The sequence below is a fragment of the Ursus arctos genome, unplaced genomic scaffold (genome assembly GCF_023065955.2).
Source record: "Ursus arctos isolate Adak ecotype North America unplaced genomic scaffold, UrsArc2.0 scaffold_30, whole genome shotgun sequence".
Classification (NCBI taxonomy): Eukaryota; Metazoa; Chordata; class Mammalia; order Carnivora; family Ursidae; genus Ursus; species Ursus arctos.
Genome location: NW_026622986.1, coordinates 10,371,762 through 10,395,381, shown reverse-complemented (window position 1 = coordinate 10,395,381; position 23,620 = coordinate 10,371,762). Strand labels below are relative to the sequence as shown.

The window sequence follows — 23,620 nt, the reverse complement described above, 5'->3', positions numbered from 1 at the left end:
TAAAAATTCCAAGTCTGCCTCAAATCCTTCCCTAGTGAAGTTTTTTAAGGAAATACTTTCTTTCCCAGGTGTTACCCATAGCCTCCTTATTTTCCTTCAGTTATGCAGACAAACATTTATCATTTAAGAAGCACATACTAATGGAAAAGAACCACGAGATAAACAGGAACAGCCGCAAAGAGAAGAGCCATGAACAGCAGAAGGAGCAAGTTATCAGTGAGACTAGCAGGCAAAGACAAGAACTAAGCAGAAGTGGCAAACATGTATCAGTAAAAAGAGAAGCAAAAGGAGGTATGAACAAGCTTCGTCACCAGTGTAAGGTAAGCCACTCACCTTACATTTGACTTCGTCTGTATCAAGTAAATTTATCAAAACTTCAAGGCCGCCGACATCCCTGATTGCCAACTGGCAGGTCTCCTGCGCTAAGTTGAAATCCTTCATTGAGCACAATGCAATCACTGTAGCTGTCTGATTTCCTCCCTACAAAGGTACCCAAGGCCACAGAAAGGTTAAATAAGATCACGCTTCCATAGAAATTTACTTAATGGTTATGAATCCATGAACTGGGAAATGTGTCTCCCCATAATGGAACGTTAAATTTTTTTAAGTTCTCTGAGTGGGTTATAATTTGTTAAATGAATCATGTAGAGTTGAAGCATGAAAAAGCTTTACAGAGTATCATAAAACATTATTCCAATTAAGAATCAACATTTAAAGGTGGTCTGTCTGCTTTAAACAGCTAGGGCATTAGGCGGTATTAGTACATTAAAGAGAGTCGAGGGGCAAGCCTTGAGAGATCCACTGAGGAATATAAGTTTTATGTCGAGGTAATAGGCGGTCCCTGTAGTTCTTGAACAGAGTACTGTACAACCCAAACCATGTCTGGAAATTATTCTCACAGATGTATGTAGAACAGTCTGGAACAGGGAAAACCTGGAGAAAGGGAAACCATGTGGGAAGCAGTCCGAAGATCCCTGCTGGGACCAGGGAGTAAGTGGGAGAAGGGCCACAGGGTTGGGAAGGAGGAGGCAACTCCATTAAAAACTGCAGTTGACTCAGTGTGTGGATGAAGGACAAAAAAAAAGAAGCCTTCAGTATGGTGAGCACAATGCTGGCCCAACGTAGAGAATCATGCAATTGACGTCTGCTTAGCTAATCACTAGATGTCAAGGGTAGTGAGGAACGGCTCCTTTAAGGTAAAACAATCTGGGAGATTTAAAAAAAATTAATGATTGATCAGTGAGTCAGACCTGCCAGGAAATTATAATCAGAATTCATTGCAGGAATTAATTTTTTTTAAGATTTTATTTATTTGAGAGAGAGAGAGAGAGCATGAAGGGGGAAGGGTCAGAGGGAGAAGCAGACTCCCTGCCGAGCAGAGAGTCCGATGCGGGACTCGATCCTAGGATTCCAAGATCATGACCTGAGCCAAAGGCAGTGGCCCAACCAAGTGAGCCATCCAGGCGCCCCATTGCAGGAATTCTTAAGCAGTGTCCACCCATCATTAATGCTTTGAAAAATCTTCTGAAGGACACAGCATGGTACATATTACTTCTCCTGCTATTGAGACTGGATGGTAAATAAGAGTTCCAGTATAAGCACTGAAATAATTCATAAGACACAAGAGCAGTATTTCTTTTCTTTTTCTTTTTTTTCTAAAGATTTTATTTATTTATTTGACAGAGATAGAGACAGCCAGTGAGAGAGGGAACAAAAGCAGGGGGAGTGGGAAAGGAAGAAGCAGGCTCATAGCGGAGGAGCCTGATGTGGGGCTCGATCCCACAACGTCGGGATCACGCCCTGAGCCGAAGGCAGACGCTTAACCGCTGTGGCACCCAGGCGCCCCAAGAGCAGTATTTCTAATGGAGCTAAGAATAAACTGTTTTTGTAAAAGGTGCTCATGAAAGACGGCCTTGGATCTCGACCCCAAAATGTAGTATGAATGGCCTCAAATAATCTCTCTCTCCTTTTGGAGGAAAAGACATCTACAAATTACGTTTATTCTCATTTGCTAATTATTACTTTATATTGCTGTATCTATTATATATACATGTTCATAGATATAACATACACACTTAGCACAAAAAATGGAAATGGTAATCAAGCGGCCCAACCCCCTCCTTCTTATCACACACGCACACACACAAATCCTCTTGTGAATTCAACACAATGTGTTACTTTTACAATAAGAAACTGCAGTGGGATTGTAAGAGGGCAAGTATCAAAAAGATGGAAAGGTTTAGACTTCAGCCTTTCCTCTTAACCCTTCCAGAAAAGTCCCTCTACATCTCTAAAAATGTTACAGACCTCTATCTTGTGCTGATATCACAGTCAATGTCTGCTTTCCATACTAATTTTCCTTCTGGGGAATCCAGGCTGTCCTCTGTATTCAAGATTAAGTTGAGAATGACATTAAGCCTTCTTTTTATTATTTACATCGAAAATAATGAATTTTGTTCTTATAGCTTTTAATGACTTTTTCTCAATATCAAGAGAAATTTTTAACACCACCAATTGTCCTACAGTTGGTTTTGAAATATAAAATAGTAAATATTCACTTATTACTTTCAATTTTATAATCTCCCTTGTTTGGGGGTACAGGACCCCCCCCACACACACACAAACACACACATTAGCACTTCTGGTGCTTTACTTTTACAAAAACAGAAGGCAGATATTTCATAAACCATGAAGAAGAATCTAAATGCTAATCATAATTCAAGAAAATAACATAGAAATAAGCAAAAAAAAAATAAAATAAAATATAGAGAGAGAGAAACAATTATTTAACAAGGCTCTTTTGCTGAATTTAAATGGGTTAAAAGGAGCCAGAAAGTCCCCCTGGGGTACCCAAAGGAGCAGAGCTGGGCTCCCACATTCAAAGTTTAAAAATGCAAACCAGGAGCTTCAGATAGAGAGTTCTTTAGGCAGTGGCTTCAGACTCAAGCGTGACTTGAAAGCGAGAAGACGTCAAAAAGCATGTCATGCCTCAGTCAAGCCAAGAAAGTCCACCCACGCACGTCAAACTCTGGAGAATGTGCTGTCCCGACATTCTCAGTTGAGCATGATCGAGGACCTTCTTGACTGCTATTCTTGCATTGTATTTTCTTTGGTAACATTTTTGTACTTACACATTCGGCACAGTCATTGTTTCTTATTTCATTTCGTGGTCTCTTAAATTTTTCTCTTCTAGATTGTTTCTATCTTTTGTGCTTTATTTCATCAAATGCATCATAATCAATGACATAACATTCTTAAAGAGTCATGTGATTTTGATAGACGTCCAAAAGGTAAGAGGTGATATTTTTCTGAGTTATCTCTAAGCCAATTTTGAAGCCAAAGGATGGAAAATTTACATTTATCATTAAGAAGTTAGATCCTTATAGAAAAAAAAATTCTGTAAATCATCAGCTTTTTCTGAAAATCTGGAAACATATTCATAGGCTTGAGAGATTTTTTTAGAACAGTTTTATATTAGGGAAAGTTAGTTTTTCCACATTTCAGGATTTAGTTCTACTCTTGTCACTGACCACACTCCCCAAAGGATTATAAATCTTTCAGAATGAATACCAGAGGATGGGAGCCAAAATATTCAACATACAGAGCCACAAATGTTAGCCAATTGCTATTCTTTAAATACCAGCTATGTCAAAGGATTTTCAAATGTTTGTTCTACTTTGACCAGATGCCATAAACATCTTACTAAGGAGAAGCAGTGCAAATATGCTTATTTTTCAATTAAATCTCCCCTGAGAATATAATTAGTTGCCAATACTTATTTTCACATTTTATCACGTATTTGCATTTGTGAAGTTTTAAGAGCCGGAGAAAACATAGTAAAATATTATTTTACTAGCTTCTGAAGGGTTTTGAAGAATGCTTCCAATAAGCTTTTCCACTTCTCAAATTAATACAAGTCTTTTGCTTGTTGTCTTCCCGTCCCTGCTTCTTCTCAGACATCTCCAGGCTTTGTCAGCCTTCGGATACTTTGCAGTTCGTATTCCTTTCTATGACCAGCAGGCTTTTGTTCATTGTCAAAATCACATTTCCAACATGCAAAAGTTGAATGAATGTTGCCTTCCTTCGTTTTCCTCAAAATTTCTTTTGGAAAGAGACGATCGGTAGAGGACACGTTTCTTTCTTTTTTTTTTAATAATAATTTTTTATTATGTTATGTTAGTCACCATACAGTACATCCTTAATTTTTGATGTAGTGTTCCACGATTTATTATCTGCGTATAACACCCAGTGCTCCATGCAATATGTGCCCTCCTTAATACCCATCACTGGCCTATCCCTATCCCCCACCCCCCTCCCTTCTGAAGCCGTCAGTTTGTTCATTCTTCCCTTCCTTCTCCTACCGATCTTCCGGCTATTTCTTATGTTCCATAAATGAGTGAAACCATATGATAATTGTCTTTCTCTGCTTGACTTATTTCACTTAGCATAATCTCCTCCAGTCCCGTCCATGTTGCTGCAAATGTTGTGTAATCGTTCTTTCTGATGGCTGAGTAATATTCCATTGTATATATGGACCACATCTTCTTAATCCATTCATCTGTTGAAGGGCATCTTGACTCCTTCTACAATTTAGCTATTGTGGACAATGCTGCTATGAACATTGGGGTGCATATGGCCCTTCTTTTCACTACGTCTGTATCTTTGGGGTAAATACCCAGTAGTGCAATTGCTGGATCATAGGGTAGCTCTATTTTTAACTTTTTAAGGGACCTCCACACTGTAGAGGACACTTTTCTAAATAATGTTTCTCATTGTTCGAAATAAAATCTTTGAAATAAAAATGTATTACCGTATCTGGTATATAGACTAATACCTACCTCCAACCCCCCTACTGCTGAAAACAGAGAAATAAACATCTATGAAGTTGAGATGAAGAATGTATTCAAGACCAAATCAGGGATCAAGCTGCCTCCCACCACTGTTTTATTCTTTCATTCAACAAACCGCACACTTATTATTCACCAAATCTGATGCCAGGGACTAGAGACCTCCTGGGAGACAAAAACAGACCTGGTCTTTGCCTCGTGGAACTCATCAAGTTTTGTGGAAGAAAGATTTTAATTTTTTAAGCCCATCCAAATAAATGAAAAACTTTAAGGACTGCCATACGGAGGGCGGCATGGGGCTCTATGGAAGCTTGCAGTAGGGGACATTGACTGGGCTGGGACCTCAGGAAAGGTTTCCCAGAAGAAAGCATGTCTGGACTGAGGTGTGGACAGAGTGGGAGACTTCCCTGGTGGAAGAGGAGGGACGTGATGAAAGGCACGCCAGTCAGAGGAAACAATATTTGTAAAGCCCTACGGAGGAGTGGAACATGGCCTGTTTAAGACCTCACGAAGGCCAGTGTGGCTCGCTAACAGCGTGAGTGGCAAATGGTCCAAAATGAGCTGAAAAACTAGGTGGGCAAAGGAATCTGCTGGGCCCACAGGCCAGGGAGAAGATTTTAATCTTTATTCAAGATTTATAGGAAATATTCAAGGGTCTTGTTTTGGGGGAGAGGGGGACAACTCACATGATTTGAGTACATTTTTAAAAGATCATTCTGGCTGAAGAGGTCCCTGCATGGAGGGGGCAAATGGGACATGTGGAGACCATGCAGGTTACTGCAGCTATCTAGAGAAGAGGTAACTGGGATTAAGAGGTCAAGGTGACTCATTATGTGTCATAAAGACTTCAAGTAACAGAAAAAGATACTATAAAGCTAGTAAATGAAACTCTGGTGGGTTACATGCTCACAAGGCCATCATTCGGAGCTTCCTGTCAGAGACCCACAGGGTGACAGTGAGGTCAGAAGGCAGGCAGAGTCACAATCAGAGTGGAGAGTGGAGGCCCCTCTTCTGTTCCCCACTGTCTGCAATCAAGGCGCAGTGAGGTGAGGTGACACAGCCATCACACAGCCATCCAGCTGGCTTTTAAAGTTCTCAGCTCTTTTTCCTCCAAACATGCCACTCAGAGAGCAAGAAAAGTAAAGCCCTGCCAGTGACTGTTTATTAGTGATGACAGAGGGCCTGGCACCTGGCACAGAGGTTGGCTTACAGATACTCTTCATCTCCCAGGATCAGAAATGGTAAAAAGTCAATGCTCAAAGGGAGCGGCATATGACCACGTAAGTCAAGGTAGTGAAATACATTGCTTTGCCTTCTGTTTATTTGCAAACTGATTTTCTACTGATGATTCAGCACTCATAAACCTCAGACTCAAGAGATGAGACTCAAGAGAACTCCAGGAAAGAAAATGAGAAAATACTCTGCCAGAAGAAAAAAGAAATTAGACTCAGACTGTTGCATTACAAGCTTGCTGAGAATTTTTATTGGGAATGGGTACGGAACAATGCAAGCATTCCCTACACATTCCTTTTAAATAGACATGGAACATTTACAGAAGTAGATAATCTGCTGGAATGTCCTAGTCACTGCAATAAGGAAAAATCTGTAGCAAATACAACTGCCTTCCTAAAAAAGTTCAGAAGAATACACTAACTATGATAATTAATTAAAAAAAATAGCTCAATAAAGTGACTGGATTTAAGGGCAACATTCAAAAATGAGTAAGTCCCCCCATACACTAAGAATAACAAATCAAAAGGTATAATTTGAAGAATGTTCCCATGCCGGTATTAGTAAAATAATAATAACAAAAATATCAAGGAGTAAATCTCACGAGAACTGTGTTGGAAAAGAAGCTATTAAGTTTTACTAAAATACATACAAATTTAAAAACAAATGAATGGTCCTACCATGTTGCTGAACAGGATAACTGAATGTTATTAAAATTTGCAAACCCACAACTATATGGTCAATTAATCTTCGACAACACAGGAAAGAATATCCTATGATGGATATTCTGAATGGAAAAAAGACAATCTCTTCAACAAATAGTGTTGGGAAAACTGGACAGCAACATGCAAAAGATTGAAAGTAGCCCCTTTTTTACACCATCCACATAAATAAATTCAAAATGGATTAAAGACCTAAATGTGAGGCAGGAAACCATTAAAATCCTACAGGAGAACACACAGCAACCTCTTTGACACCGACTGTAGTGACTTCTTACTAGATATGTCTCCCGAGGAAAGGAAAAGAAAAGCAAAAATAAACTATTGGAATTTCATCAAAATAAAAAGTTTCTGCACAGCGAAGGAAACAATCAATAAAACTAAAAGGCAATTATCATATGGTTTCATTCATTTGTGGAACATAAGGAATAGCAGGGAGATCGGTAGGAGAAGGAAGGGAAGAATGAAGGGGGGTAAACAGAAGGGGGAATGAACCACGACAGACTATGGACTCTGGGAAACAAACTGAGAGCTTCAGAGCGGAGGGGAATGGGGGATTGGGATAGGCCGGTGATGGGTATTAAGGAGGGCACGTGTTGCATGGGGCACTGGGTGTTATACACAAACAACAAATCATGGAACACTACATAAAAACTAAGGATGTACTGTATGGTGACTAACATATCATAATAAAAAAAATAATAAAAGAGATTTCTGATTGGCAAAAAAAAAAAAAAAACAAAAAACAACCAAACAAAAAAACCCCCCAAAAACCTAAAAGGCAACTTATGGAATGGAAGAAGATTTTTACAAATGACATATCTGATAAAGAGTTAGTATCCAAAATCTATAAAGAACTTATAAAACTCAACACCCACAAAACAAATAACCCAATTAAAAAATGGGCAGAAGATATAGACAGACATTTCTCCAAAGAAGACATCCAGATGGCCAACAGACACATGACAAGATGCTCAACGTCACTCATCATTAGGGAAATACAAATCAAACTACAATGAGATATCACTTCACACCAGTCAGAATGGATAAAATTAACAACACAGGAAACAACAGATGGTGGTGAGGATATGAAGAAAGGGGAACCTTCTTGCACTGTTGGTGGGAATGCAAACTGGTTCAGCTACTCTGGAAAACAGTATGGAAGTTCCACAGAAAGTTAAAAATAGAACTACTCTGGGGCACCTGGGTGGCGCAGTCGTTAAGTGTCTGCCTTCGGCTCAGGGCGTGATTCCGGCGTTCTGGGATCGAGCCCCACATCGGGCTCCTCCGCTGGGAGCCTGCTTCTTCCTCTCCCACTCCCCCTGCTGTGTTCCCTCTCTCGCTGGCTGTCTCTGTCACATAAATAAAATAAAATCTTAAAAAAAAAAAAAATAGAACTACTCTATGATCCAGCAATTGCACTACTAGGTATTTACCCAAAGGATACAAAAATACAGATCCAAAAGGGTACATGCACTCCAGTGTTTATAGCAGCATTATCAACAATAGCCAAATTATAGAAAGACCCCGAACGTCCACTGACTAATGAATAGGTAAAGAAGATGTGGTGCATATACACACAATGGAATGTTATTCAGCCATCAGAGTGAAATCTTGCCATTTGCAACAACATGGATGGAGCTAGACAGTACAATGCTAAGTGAGATAACTCAGTCAGAGAAAGACAAATACCATATGACTTCATTCTATGTGGAATTTAAGAAACAAAACAAATGAACATGGGGGTGGGGGAAGAAAGGAAAACTAAGAAACAGACTCTTAGCTAGAGAGAACAAACTTATGGTTACCCAAAGGGAGGTAGGAGGGAGGGAAGGGTTAAGTTGGGGATGGGGATTAAGGAGGGCATTTGTTGTGATGAACTCCTGGTGTTGTATGTAAGTGTTGAATCACTAAGTTGTAGACCTGAAACTAATATTACACTGTAGCTAACTAACTGGAATTTAAATAAAAACTTGAAAAAAATTGCAATTTATCCACAAGTAATTTATAAATTCATGTAGACCGACCAAAATCCCCAACAGCATTTTTGAGGGTTTTTTTTTTTAATTTGATTTTCAACATTTCTAAAAATGATCTGGAATGGAAAATATGCAAAAAGTAGTTTTAAAAAATTTTACTAAAAACTGTCTGGCCAATCAAATATTAAAATATACCAAAGTTACAGTAATTAAAACAGCATGGAACTGGCATGAGAGGATCCAAATAATTCAGTGTAATAGAGAAAGATCTAGAAACAAACTCTCACATATGAGATGACAATACTTGATAAAGGTAATATCTCAGATCACTGAAAGAGTGGAGGAGCCAATATTCTGTGTTGAGGCAACAGACTCTCCATCAAAGAAAAAAAGGTAAAATTAGATCCCAACCTCACACTATACATAAAATGACATCAAGATGGATTCAGGATCTGAACTTTTTTTTTTTAAGCTATAAACCTATCAGAAGGAAAGAGAAAAATTTTTGTTCTCTTGGAATGACTTCAGAAAAATCTTACTAGCCCCTAAGACACAAAACTTTATAAGCCATAAAGGAAAGTCAATATAGTTATTAATGTACAATTTCAAAGTTTTCAAACAGAAGAGTAGATAAAAAGACATGACAAACTGAGAGAAAATATTTGCAAATAATATAAGAAAGGATTAATTTACATTAAGAATCAAAAGACAACCACAGAAAATAGGCAATGTATACAATACAATGGCTATCAGACCCATGAAAATATTTATCAACCTCACTAGTAATCAGGAATATGCAAATTCACATGACACATTCCCTCCCCAATTGGAATTGGCCAAAATAAGAAATAAAAAAAGACTGTAGATTAATGAAAATTTGTAACAATGAATCTTATTTCTAGATGAGCAATTGTAATGCCCTGGAAAGATTTTAAAGACAATCAATGCCTAGAACCCACTTCCAAACAATTCCTTTAAAACTTCCATGAATGTTACCTGGGTATCGGGGTCTTTGCTTGGTTTTGTTTTGTTTTTAGGAGCCTGGCTGATTTCACTCTGCATTCAAAGTTGAAAATCACTGGTATATTATTAAGTGTAAATTGACATTTGCTTTGTGTAAGGAGCTATCAAAAACGTTTTTTTTTTTATACGACCCAAGCTTGGTTGGTTACTTTTCACTATTTCCCTTTAAATTTAAAAAATTTTGGTGGAGTACTTCTCAAACTTCACTGTGCGTATATTTTCTTATTGAAAATAGCTTTAGTGAGGTAGACTTGATACGTGAAACACTGCACATATTTAACATAGCCCATTTAATGAGCTGGGACATATGCGTACATCAGTGAAACCATCCCTGCAGTCAAGGTATCAGACACATCCATCACCTCCAAAAGTTTTCTTACGCCCCCCCCCCTCCCTTTTGGTGGTATTTACACCACCCTGAGATCAATACCATCTTACATTCAATATCGTTAGCTATGTTGCGCAGCTCTCTGGAGCTTGTGAAACTGAAACTTTGTACCCATTAAACAACACCTCTCCATTAGAACTATCAAAATTTTAAATGTCCATACTCTTTGACCCAAGCAATTCCACTTCAAAGAATCTATCCTGCAGAAATAGGCTACATATCCAAAGAATATGTGGAAATATTTGCTGCAGCAGTGTTGTAATAATAAAAATTGATTTGGGGGACAAGGCAAAATGTTATCAGTAAGGGAACTGTTACGTAAGTTACTGATAGATACATATAGTAACATTAAAAGGACTGAGGGGGATACGGAAGATCACCAAGGAGTCATTCAATATAAAAAGCAAAATGTAGCATAACAAATAGTATGGCCTCATTTTGTGTATAAAAATTATATACGTGTATGTATATACACCAAAACATCTGGAAGGGGGCTGTCCCTGTTATTCTTCTGCATGGCTTGAATTTTACCAAGGGCATATGTTAATATGTTATTTTTATAAGATTTTAATAATTTAATATGGAAGGGAGATAAGGAAGGACTCGAAGAGGAACGTGTGCTTCTGCTAAGCCCTGCATGTCACAGAAATATGAGGAGGTCACAGCCAGCCACGCCCACCCCAAGGAGCTGGGAAAGCAGCCGCAGCCCTTGTCAGTGGGGATAGCATAGGCTAGTGGACCAAAAGGGACCTGGGGCTTAATACTTTTCCTACAAATATGCAATTTCTAATAATGGGTACAACGGAAGTATATATACGTAAAATGAAAAGATCACTTATACCAAATCTGGTACTTTTTACTCCTGAACCCTTAAAGTTATAAATTCTTCAGTGTGTTCAAAATTCTATAATAGAAAATGAATATGTGTTTTTAAAATAAAAAGTAAAGCAGCCTAGAGCATTATGTAAACTGGGAACTGAGCAACGCTACTTTTCTACAATTTTTTTCCTCTCAAATAAATTTGGGGGAAAACATACTTTAAAGAACAAACAACAGTGTTGCTGCAAATACATCAGGCAAAAAGTTCCCCCAAAAGATTGATTACATTTTCAGATTACATAAAACTGAACAAAATGGCACATAAAACTTAGATAGCAAAATTCTTTCCAATCAAAAATCTTCTGACTAGCTAGATGGGGCAATGTGTAATATTGTATCATTATACTCTAGCTAGAGGAGCTCACAGTATGCATTCATGAATGAATGAATGAATGAATGAATGAATGAATGAAAGAAATGAATGAATGAATGAATGAATGAGTTAAAGCTTAAGAAACCTCCCTTGAGATTTTTAATGTCATTTTTTAGTAGGTAAGTTGATGTGGTTGTATAATGCTAGCTAATGGTGGTATAAACTGTTATAATTCAGTACTGTTACTTTATCATACTTAGCCAGTTATCTTTGCCTTTCTCCACTCTTGTTTGTTTATGAGAGCCAAGGGGCAAAAAGAAGTTCTAGCTCAAAAACTAAAAAGCTTATTAGTTTATCTGTGGAATATAGATTCCTCTGTGGAGATGAGGAGCCTCTCCATCACTTCCATTACCTCCTTTGTAATTAAAAAAAGGGGTAATTCTTTTTGTGGGCAATATATAAACATACAAGTTACACACATTTCAAGTAATCCAAATAAAAATATGTTCATGACTTACACTGCATTATTTAAGAGTAAGTTTGCATAAATGCAAACTCTACTAAGAAATTTTTTAGATGATGCAATTTAAAGTATCTTATGATTTCTTTTTTGTTTGTTTTTTGTTGTTTTGTTTTTTTAGTACAAAACTCCTCCTACTCTTTCCTTTTGTCATGGAGACATTTTCTTTTAAAATTAACCCACATCGGGGCGCCTGGGTGGCACAGCGGTTAAGCGTCTGCCTTCGGCTCAGGGCGTGAATCCGACATTATGAGATCGAGCCCCACATCAGGCTCCTCCGCTATGAGCCTGCTTCTTCCTCTCCCACTCCCCCTGCTTGTGTTCCCTCTCTTGCTGGCTGTCTCTATCTCTGTTAAATAAATAAATAAATAAATCTTAAAAAAAAAATAAAAATAAAATTAACCCACATCAATGCAACACCATATGTATTAACTTAAAGATTGTTTCTCAGGAAGGTGGGAGTGATTTTCCTTTCTAACTACTGGCGTTTATTTGAACACATAAACAGGGACCGTTGTTTTCCATTTTTGAAAGAGTCTGCCGAACACGAATAACACTGGCCTATCACAATCTTCTCCATCTCTTTAACTTAGCAAAAGAGCACACTCTCATACTGCCTTCCAAAAATGAACACTGAATTCCTTTGTTAAGAAATGCTCGCTGTTTAATCAGTCTCTTACTCAGATGAAGAAAACCAAACGAGAGTGAAAATAGGAGCGTACAACAGCAAGGCCTGCAGGCCCTCTGGGCCCTGAGTTTCTTGACAGAGGGACAGAATAACCAGGCGACAGGCAGTAAAGATAGAAGCCTGGACGCCAGCCTGGCCCACGGCCGCCTCGCCTTCTGTGTGGCCCAGAGTGAACTATTTCTCAGCTTTTCCACCAATGAAACAAGGATCACACTACCTGCCCGTCCATACCCAAAACCCGAGTAATGGGAAAGGAATTTAATTAACTGTAATTGATTGCAAAGTACATCAAATTCCTGCAATGAAAAATCCTATAACTCCCAATTACCACTTAGAAGAACTCTTTAACCAATTAAGGTGTGTGTGTGTGTGTGTGTGTGTGTGTGTGTGTGTTTAATCAGTTCCTGAAAGATCATTAAGGAACTGAACACCACAAAAATAGTGTTTAACAAACGTTTTAAAGTTTCAAAATGTCTCTGCAGTGAATCCCCTTCTAGAGGGGGAATCCAAAACATGCCAAGGACAGAGCCCGCAGTGTCTCTTGGGAAGCCTTGTGGAATTTCTGATGTGATTCTTTGAGATGTCGCGGTGAAGTAGATGTCATGGCTAAGCTGGCAGGGAGCCACCAAGAACCTTCACTTTTCATGGCCTGAGGAATCTGAATTGTGGATACATAACAGAAAAATAACTAGCAAGACCCTTGGCTCACATACAAGGTGAAATCAACACCAGTGTTTCACGAATTTGATCAAATGCAATAAAAAAATTGGCACTACCCCTCACCAACACATGGTGGGAGGGGAAGAGGGTAGATGTGTGGTGATGCCCCGCGGAGATCATACGCTACCACTCAGCAGCCACATGTGTCCAGACAACATCACCATCCCCCTGGGACTCAGGGACAAGGATCGCACGGATCTCAGATTCAAGAATGATAACACATTTGTGAATTTACATTAAAAAAGCCCGTCATTTCCTGACTTCACGGCTAGATCCTCATGGTTTTAGTGTGCAGGAGCGTTCAACTGAAAGGAAACATGAAAAATTAACATTTTTCTCTTTTTGCTTCAAACTTTCCTATTTATCTTTTTAAATTAATCTTTTTTTATCTACTGACTAGTCACATAAAATTACCAATTGAAATGTTACTTTCTGCAAGACTATTTTTTTACAAAAAGGCCGATGAAGCAATCTGTAAGATGGCAAACTAATACTTAAGGAAAGACTGCCATTGGGATAACATTGGAAATTTGATCTAAAACTATTGCCTTCATTGTACTAACTCAAATGGGACGCAGCTACTTTCTGATTAGCTATAAAGAGGTCATATTCGATCACGAATAAAAAGACTAAAACAAGCCCACATGCTCCACACGCTCATTCATTCTCCTGGCTCCTGAAGCAGTAGTTAGATTTCTAATGAAGAATGTGAGTTTCCATCCTTTATTTCCAACTATGGCATGGGCATTTCTCTTTGGGTATTTTACTCTCTTCGAACTTAATCTACCCCAAACCAAAGCCTCCTTGTAAACTGGACTTTTTTCTTTCCCAGCCATTTCTTTGCTGCTTCCAAGGACATTATCCTATTCCAGGCCCCCGACACACTCTAACTATCAATGCAACCCCCTCGTCACTGGCCTTGTCTCTTTCCACTCTGATTCATTCTGCAAAACACCTGCTGCTGGACTCAGCTTTCTAAATCCATGCTTTCGTCATCCTGATCCCCTGGCTGGGCTCTGATCAAAATCCCAGGTGTAGAAATAGGCTTCCTGCAGGGAGGAGACACACCTGGGAACATGGCCCTGGTGATTAACCCTAGATTCTTCCATGATTGCAGCAAGAACTCAGGAATAAGACCAGGTGAATGAAGCTCTTCAGACTGGAGGCAGACATCTACAAGCCTGCTTGCTGATAATCTCCCATCTGAGCCTGGAGCTGATGCAAGCATAGTACTGAGATCTTATCCCCAAGTGACAAGAAGATGCCTACAAGGGAGATAAAGCATGATTCTAGACCCAGTCTCTGCGATCCCTCCGAGCTACCTAAAATCTGACCAACCGCATTCTTGGCATTACTCTATAGTCTCCTCAATTTTCTCTTGGATTTATTTATCCTATAGAATTAAATTCCATCCCCAATTCTCCTTCAATCCACATAGAAATGGATTTCAATAGGCTGGCAACCTTGTGTCCAGAAATTCATTCTTCAGTTTAATGATACATACATTGTGTATCAGATGTGTATGAAAGGCGGATCTACTTATAGTTACCTTTCAACATTTTATCTCACGTTACTGAAGGGTACCCATTTGTACTAATTTATACTATAATACCTGTGACTAATCCACATTTTCAAACAAAATAAAATTCTGCAACTCTCCTATTTCACAAAGGGTTCTCCACATAATTGATTAAGGAGTAAAATTTCTGCATTTTTACAAAAACTCACAAAATTAGTGTGGGGCATACATCTTAACAAACTATCTTCACTAATCGCTGGAATCGATTCAAAGCAAAATATTTTTAATTGCGAGATTTTAAAGCAGCCCTGGCCAGGGAAAAATATAATATCCATAGAAAGCTAGCAAATACAGCAATAAAACAGCATATCTACAAGGAGAAAGGGAACAGGAAAAGGAGGAGAGAGGAGAGTCAGAGAAGGTGGGGAAGGCGTCAACAGCAGAAGGAATGACTCTGGCTCAGAGGAAGGAAAAATTGTTCTCCAGGAGCTGAGCACGAAGAACAGCACAGCCTAGCCCCTTGGGAACCCATTCTCTCTCCCCGTCACACCTTCTGAGCAGAGGGTGGAGAGGCAGGCCTGTGCTCACTGGCTAGACACCCTGCAAGACACAGAAATGAGTTTAATATGGCCCTTCCGCTCACGTAGCTGAGAAGACAGACAAGCTGAGCCGTAAGGATAGCAGAAGGCTGAATATAAGCGTTGCTCGCTAAGGAAGCTGAAAAGGTGGCTCATTGCTTCATTTAGAATTAGGGCACGGAATCATCAGTTATTTGGGGGAACCGAAGTTGGAAGGTGTGTGAGTAAAAATGCAAAGTCTTCATTAGTTTAAAAGTTAAATTGTGTTCTAAAAATCCAGATTAAAAGAATATATACATATATAAAACTAGTAAGTTGAAATGAATGTATGTCAAAGCCAAATAATTAAATACAAATTCCCTTTACTTACGTGCCAAGATCTGAGCTCAGAGCTCTGGATAAATAACAAGCTATAGTTCGTTGACCTGTTTGGGTATTAATGAGCTCATCAAATTTTTTTCAACAATCACAGACATTGCTGTACTTGGAAAATGGTAAGTAGAAAGTCAGGTCAACATTAACATTTCTCTGCTAGTGTAAGCCTACATTTAAGGCATAAGTTTGCAAATTAAAATGTCAGGTGTATTTATTTTGAGATTACCTAGAGACGTTCAATTTTGCATTTCATAGACTTTTAATATCCTTTTGTGTCCCCGTATAAAACATTTATCTGTGTCAAAAAGCTTGAAATCATTTGTAGATATACTTTTTCTTTTATTGGCTATGTTAAGACTATCTACCTGTGGGAACTATAATAATTCCAAGCAATTTACTGTCTGGCCAAAAGTATCACATTTGCACATGATTTATTGATGAATAACTTGTGCAAGCTTAAGTAGCACTTCATCAATAAATGTTTTCCTTAGCTGTTCTGGGACAGAAATAGTGCATCCCTTTTTGGCCTCATAGTATACGGACTTATCCTAAATAGTTGAAAAACTCAAGACAGTTATTCAATAGTTAGGCTATTATGAGAAATTCTCATTGCCATGTTCACTGGGAGGATATTATTAAGGATGTCATTCACTACCACACTCACTGTCTGCTTCATTAAGTCCTCAGGGAGAAAATTCTTTCTGCTCTTAGTCCCAGGATCAGTTACACACACTGGCAACTGGGCTATTTTTACCTTATGATGGTAAGAGCCTTTCCCTCACTGTATTAACTCACTGTATTTCCCTCCTTTTATTGGTTGCTAGAAAATTTAAAGCAAAAATTGAGGGCCAGCTGTGCAAGTCAAGAAGACTCCACGCCATGTGTTGTCTATAGTGATAATATGTAAGAGAAGTCATCATTAACCAGTCCTGAGTACCTTCTGCAAAGCACTTTACATGTGTTGGATTTTATTCGAAACTCGTAATAATCCTAAAACATGAGAACCTTTATTTTTGCCATCTTGACCATTGAGAAAACTGAAGCTTTGAGAGGTCAGCCAACTACCTCAAGGCTACTGAGCCAGTAAGTGGCCAGACCACGGACTCAACCACAGTCTTTCCAACATGGAAGATCTTGCCTCTAACTGCTCTGTTAGTCTGCCTCCTGGCCCATCCCTGCTTCTTCCCCGATGACTCTTTATTTCCTTTGACTAATGAAATAAAGTTAAGAGACCAGAATTCCTCGGATAAACGCCAAGGCTCTTACAATCTTCTTCCAAAAGGTTACGTCGGAGCTGCGGCACCCGCCGTCTAGCTCAAGCTGTTCACGTGCTGGGTGGCAAAGTTCTCTGATGCCATTTTCCCCCAGAGTGACATGTGCTTTATGAGACGAGGAGAGATCATGGGAAGGAAGATCCATGGTTCAGTAAAGGAGCAGAGGTACCATCGGGAAGGTCTCCTGAGTCTGGACATTGGTGCTATGCGTGCTGGGGGTGGGGGGCACTGTGCTGATTGCATGGTTTGTATGCAAAGATGCCTGCCAAGGGGGTGTGCCTGACCATGTGGCCTGAATTCCAGCCTGTGCTCCAGCTAGAGTTTCCAAATTCCTGAACAATATGATATTCAAGATCCCAGAATAAGAAATCAAAATTCCCCCCAATTCTGGGGAATTCTTAAAATAAGTTGTTCCAGGTTTTTTCCCCAAATTTTATTTGTATGTTTTAAGGTAATAGTGATGACCATAATAGTGAAAATTTTCCATAATAATAAACAGTATATAATTTTTTGTGATAGAGATGCTAAAAATTTCAGAGGTCTTCTATTAAAAAAAAAAAAACCCAAACATATTTATTGCAATAACGTATAAAAATGATCTCCACCTGATATCTGATAACACTAAAAGAGGGCAACATTACCACAAAATAAATGCTAAGTCGAAGCCACTTTAAAAATTGAAAGATGATATATGAATATTTACTATTTATAAGATATTATTTTTAAGATGAAATTTTAAAACAAAGCATTAACTGTTTCAGTGGTCTTGATTTTTGTTTCATGACAAATATTCTGAACACACAAAAAAATTTCTTTCATTTTGCACTGACATTGGTCAAATTGTTAAAGAGACTTTCGAAAGCATTGCCAAGGTGGGCATTAAAATTTGCTTCATAGAAGCTCCTATTCTTTTTTAACGATGAAAATATTTTATTTGCTTGCCCAGATTCTGGTTTGGCCATTGAAATCTATGTCGCAATGGAGAACTGAAATACTTTTTCCCAATTTCCCAATTTCTTGACTAATTTTTCTTGGGAGTCAGGATTCAGGAAAACATAGAATTTTTTTCTGAGAAATGCAGGGAATTGTAGCTGGGGCCGTGCTAAGAAGGGGGGCATATTTTTCTTGCAAAAGGAACTTTTTCAGCTACAAGGCTGTGTCCATGCAGAGGATGTTTGCTGAAATCACAAAAACGTGCATATAAACTATTTTACCATTACTATTGTCAACTTTGAAGGACAAAGGCACCAGAAAAGTATCCTTAAGTATTTTAGGAGTCACATAAATATCTTTACATATGCAAAGCCACTAGCAAATGCCCTTGGTTCATTTGATCAAAGATGAAAAAAGCTGGAGGAAACTATGAGCTTAATTAAAATGTTGTTTTTACAAGTACTTCTCAACTACAGCTTTAGAACTGGCCTACCTAGACATTATCAATCTCAGTTATCCATTAATATATTTTTTAAAGATTTTATTTATTTATTTGGCAGAGAGAGACAGCCAGCGAGAGAGGGAACACAAGCAGGGGGAGTGGGAGAGGAAGAAGCAGGCTCCCAGGAGAGGAGCCTGACGTGGGGCTCGATCGCGGGATTCCGGGATCACGCCCTGAGCCGAAGGCAGATGCTTAACGACTGCGCCACCCAGGCGCCCGTTATCCATTAATATTAATCTGGGTTTTGGCAAATCATTTTCCTTGCCCTGCCCCCATTCAAATCTTAAATATATTATATAGGCCATTATGATATAACATGTTTTGACACATCATGTTAAGAGTAATGAAATAGGATTGATACATATTTTAAGCACCTACAATGTACCAAACACTATGCTACATCTTTCAAGTATGTTTTTCCAGCCCTAAAGTAATCCTATAGGACAGACATTAACTTTATTCCATAGGTTAAGAAAAATAAGGCTCAGGGGCGCCTGGGTGGCACAGCGGTTAAGCGTCTGCCTTCAGCTCAGGGCGTGATCCTGGCATTATGGGATCGAGCCCCACATCAGGCTCCTCCGCTATGAGCCTGCTTCTTCCTCTCCCACTCACCCTGCTTGTGTTCCCTCTCTCACTGGCTGTCTCTATCTCTGTCAAATAAATAAATAAAATCTTTAGAAAAAAAAGAAAAAGAAGGCTCAAAACCATAACCAACAACCATACTGCTAGTAAGTGACACAGCCTGGAATTTAGTTATAGTCCAACTTCAAAAAAATCCAAACTCTTGCCCCCACTACACTGCAAGTTGTAAAATGGTGACAAGTCATAACATCCACTGGGTACTGTGGCCCAGGTGAGAGGGCTGGTACCAGGCAGCCTGGCTGCTCCATGAGGACTAACCTTGCTATCCTCAGGGTAATAAGACCTTCCCCCATGCACACTTAAATAATAATAGGGCTTTTTACTACCCTTATTTGAAAGAAACATATAATAAACTTGGAAGCATAATATACATTTTTGGGAGAGGAATTAAAATAATTATTATAAACACAATGCAAGAGGTCTGTCTTACCTTTAAATATTTCACCAGCTTCTGAATTTGCCAATATTCCGATGGCAAATCTGCATTTGCTTCCTGACGATGATCAGGTGGTTCTTCATCTTCCTCACTCTCTGAGGAGCTTTCGCTAATCATTTCCTCAATCTTCTCAGCACTCTTACTAAGAACAATAACAACCATCACATATAATAAATGTATTTATTCTACAACACACATGTGGTTATAATCATTAATAGTTTATCCATATGAAAATAAGCAATGAATAAGATACTAACACTTTCTGAGTTCTAGAAGATCTTTGTTAAGATCTAAGTAAGGAGATGATAAACCCCTGTCTCTATACCAGGTACAGTTCATTATTATTGCTTTGTGTGCAATAATAATAAAGAAAACAGTAAGAAATGAGCAAGGGCATTAAGTATATGTCCTATGGGTGTGCTGTACAAAATGGTAGCTACCAGTCATAGTGGTTAAATAACTTGGGGGTTATTTATGTTTATATTTACTTAAACTTATTTATTGAATTGTGTTTGTATTTATTTGTTTATTCATTGAATTGAAATACAATACAATTAAAAATTCAGTTTTTCAGTCATACTAGCCACATTTCGAGCACTCAATACTCACTTGTGGCTGGTGGCTACTATACCAGACGGCTCAGATTGAAACCATTTCTATTTTCAGGGAAGGTTCAGTTAGGCAGTGCCACAAATGCCCACAGGAAGTGTGTCTCCTTTATGAAAGGGAGTACACTTTCTTCCTTACTGTTCTAGAAGCTTCCAACTCAACATCAAGGTCATGGACACCGACGAGTTCACTCAAGCTTTCATGACCATATCTAATTCATTCTCATTTTCCCTTTCTCTCCATCCTCTCTTCCCTCCAACCCCCCTGTGTGCTCTCTTCTGTGTCTTTCCTCATTCTGTTTTGAAGCATAGTAGGAGAAAGCATACTACTACTAATTGCACAGTAGTAACTTTCAAGTTTTATTAATTTTTAAAAGATTTTATGTATTTGAGAGAGAGTGAGAGAGAGAGAGAGCACAAGCAGGGGGAGGGGCAGAGGGAGAGAAAGCAGCAGACTCTCCACTGAGCAGGGAGCTGGAGCTGGGGGGGGCTCGATCCCAGGACCCTGAGATCATGACTTGAGCCGAAGGCAGATGCTTAACCGACTGAGCCACCCAGGCACCCCTGAGTTATTAATTTTTTTTTTTTAGATTTTTTAAATTTATTTATTCGACAGAGATAGAGACAGCCAGTGAGAGAGGGAACACAAGCAGGGGGAATGGGAGAGGAAGAAGCAGGCTCATAGCGGAGGAGCCTGATGTGGGGCTCGATCCCATAACGCCGGGATCACGCCCTGAGCCAAAGGCAGATGCCTAACCGCTGTGCCACCCAGGCACCCCGTGAGTTATTAATTTTTAAGGTTCTCTGGTTTTTTGAAATTTCTCAAAGGTGCTCTGGCACAGAGGGTCATGCAGAATGGTGCTGTGGTGCTGTCTGGGCTGCAGTGGAGTGAGACTGAAATCCTTAACGGAGTGCCTGATGTGATGAGTTTCAGTTTAATGTATTCTCTTGTCCAACAAATGTCAGGAAAACTAGGTTGGGTACAGAGCAAAATCTGGTAGATAAGGCTTACTTAAGAATCAATGTAAATTTAACTCAAAGGTCCCAGATTGAAACATATAGTAAATAAACCTATATTTTCTGGAGGATCTCTAAATGTACTTTCCCTTAGCCAGGAGTTAACAAGCTCCTGGAGTTAAGAGCAGGGTGCCCTGGGTTTACCCAAATCACTGTCAAATCATGTTAAAAAAATCAGTACCCCAAAGGAAAGCTGTTCTCTTTTTCCACTGATAATCCGTTGACATATAATTTTAAATGGCTTTCCCTATTTTATGAGGTTCCCTTCCTGTCCTGCCCCACAGCAGCCACACATTCAGGAGGTAAAAAGAAGCAAACCTCAATGTTTCATTGAGCTATGAACTCCACCTTAAAAAATACTTCTCTACCACCTCATTAAATTCACTTAAGCAAGAAGAGACATAGAGAAATTCTAATTTTTGTCAGAGTAATGGCTGTTGCTTGAATACACTACTCCTTTACCCTTATCTATTATTCTAGAGTTCTCAGACTCACTAAAATTTGATTTAAAATTTAAACACTTTAGGCCAAACATTTATTTCAGGAAAGATGAAGTAGATATACTTTTCCTTAATCCTCCCATTAAGTACACAAAAATCCTGGATATTATATATAAAACAAATATGAGAGGGCTCTAACAGGTCGAAACGAGAAGAAAGACTATATAGGGATCTACGAACTTGAGGAACAACACAATGGTGAGTTACTTGGATTTTCTTTTTGTTTCCTATGTCCCAAATTGGGTACCAGAGAAGACAGTGATGTGCAAATACCAGTGGGCACAGAAAAAAAGCACCTAAGAAAAGCTTGCTCTTTCTTCTCAGGGAACCAGAAAAGGACAAATAAGACAAAACTTTTAGGCAACAAATGATCTACTCTAGTCAACACCACAGACAACACTATGGCCTACCCTCACTTCTGCTAACAATGCCAAGTGGAGAGTTTGGTGTTCTAACTTTACCAGACTACAGCAAAGCTCCCTAATCCCCATGCTTGGTGGTGTCAGAGGAGGCCTGATGGAGAGTCAAGACTTTCACCAACCCCAGCCCCCACTGACAAATTAACAAAGGGTCCCTCCCTCTCACAGACAGGCTGGTACCCATAGAGACCTAGCCAGAGCTTGAACTTCCATTACCACTCAGAAATAATGAGGAACCCCTCACCCACCTCCCCAGGTGTCAATAAAGGCCTGCTTGAAAACTTGTAATTCCTTCTCTAACCTGAGGAAGCAGCACACACCTTGGAGGCCTGCTAAAACATAAGATTTAGGGGTGCCTGGGTGGCTCAGTCATTAAGCGTCTGCCTTTGGCTCAGGGCGTGACCCCCACATCGAGCCCCGCATTGGGCTCCCTGCTCCGCTGGGAACCTGCTTTTTCCTTTCCCACTCTCCCTGCTTGTGTTCTCTCTCTTGCTGGCTGTCTCTCTCTCTGTCAAATAAATAAATAAAATCTAAAAAAAAAAATAATAAGATTTAAATAAGATCCAGAAGAATTAAGAAATCACAGAATCTCAAAAATTGTTAAAAATTACCCATTCTCTTACTCCAAAATGGAATATATTAAAAAAGACTTTCCAAATGCTCCAAAATGGAATAGATTAAAAAAGACTTTCATGGTAGAGGGGGTAGAGAGAATGGAGGGAGAGAAAGAAAACCAAAAAATGAAAAACAGAAAGAGCAAACAGAAAATATATATATATAATGGCAAATTACGTCCTAACATAATAATGACATTAAAGGTAAATGATCTAAATACACCAATTAGTAGACAGAGTTTAACTTCATGGACTAAAAAGAAAAAGAGAACCAACCAAACACTATCTACAAGGAACTCAATTCAAATATAATGATATAATATTATTAGTTTGAAAGAAAAGGAGGAAAAAAAACCACCATGCAAACAATCAAAAGAAAGCAGACGTGACTATATAATATCAGATTAAATAGACATCAATAAAAAGAAAATGACAAAGGATATAGAGGAATATTACATAATGATGGAAACATATCGATCCCAAATACGTATATATCAAAAAACAGAGCTGCAAAATACATAAAGCAAAAATAGAACTAAAAGGAGAAACAGAAAAATTACAATTATAGTTGGAGACTTCAATACTTCTCTCTCATCAATTTATGGAACAACTGGACTGAAAATAAGCTAGGATATAGAAGAAGTCAACAACACCAAACAACATGATTTAATCCACATTTATAGAACACTCCCAACAGCAGCAGGCTGTACATTCTTTCAAGCACACAAAGAATCTATACCAAGATAACTTGACCATGTGAAACCTCAACTAATTTAAAAGAGTTGAAATTATATAGTGTACTCTCAATGCCCATAATAGAATCAAACTAAAAAATCAGTAACAGAAATCCAAGTGCCTGGGGATAAAAATGCACTTGGGTCAAAGAAGAGAGCCTCA

General features: G+C 38.8%; 1 protein-coding gene and 1 long non-coding RNA gene across 3 annotated transcripts in view; one reads left to right on the top strand and one right to left on the bottom strand.

The window, feature by feature from the left end:
• ODAD2 (outer dynein arm docking complex subunit 2) overlaps window positions 1-23,620 on the bottom strand; it is a 176,095-nt gene that overhangs the window by 118,473 nt on the left and 34,002 nt on the right. For both annotated transcript variants that reach the window (XM_026483517.4, XM_048219405.2), the window contains 2 exons: window positions 19,560-19,707; window positions 334-480 (listed from right to left, as the gene is read on the bottom strand). In XM_026483517.4, coding sequence (XP_026339302.3) covers window positions 334-480; window positions 19,560-19,707 — 295 coding nt within the window. The remainder of the gene's footprint in view (window positions 1-333; window positions 481-19,559; window positions 19,708-23,620) is intronic.
• LOC123000269 (uncharacterized) overlaps window positions 1-23,620 on the top strand; it is a 241,195-nt gene that overhangs the window by 185,697 nt on the left and 31,878 nt on the right. The window contains exon 3 of the long non-coding RNA XR_006408161.3: window positions 101-320. This is a non-coding gene — a long non-coding RNA (uncharacterized LOC123000269). The remainder of the gene's footprint in view (window positions 1-100; window positions 321-23,620) is intronic.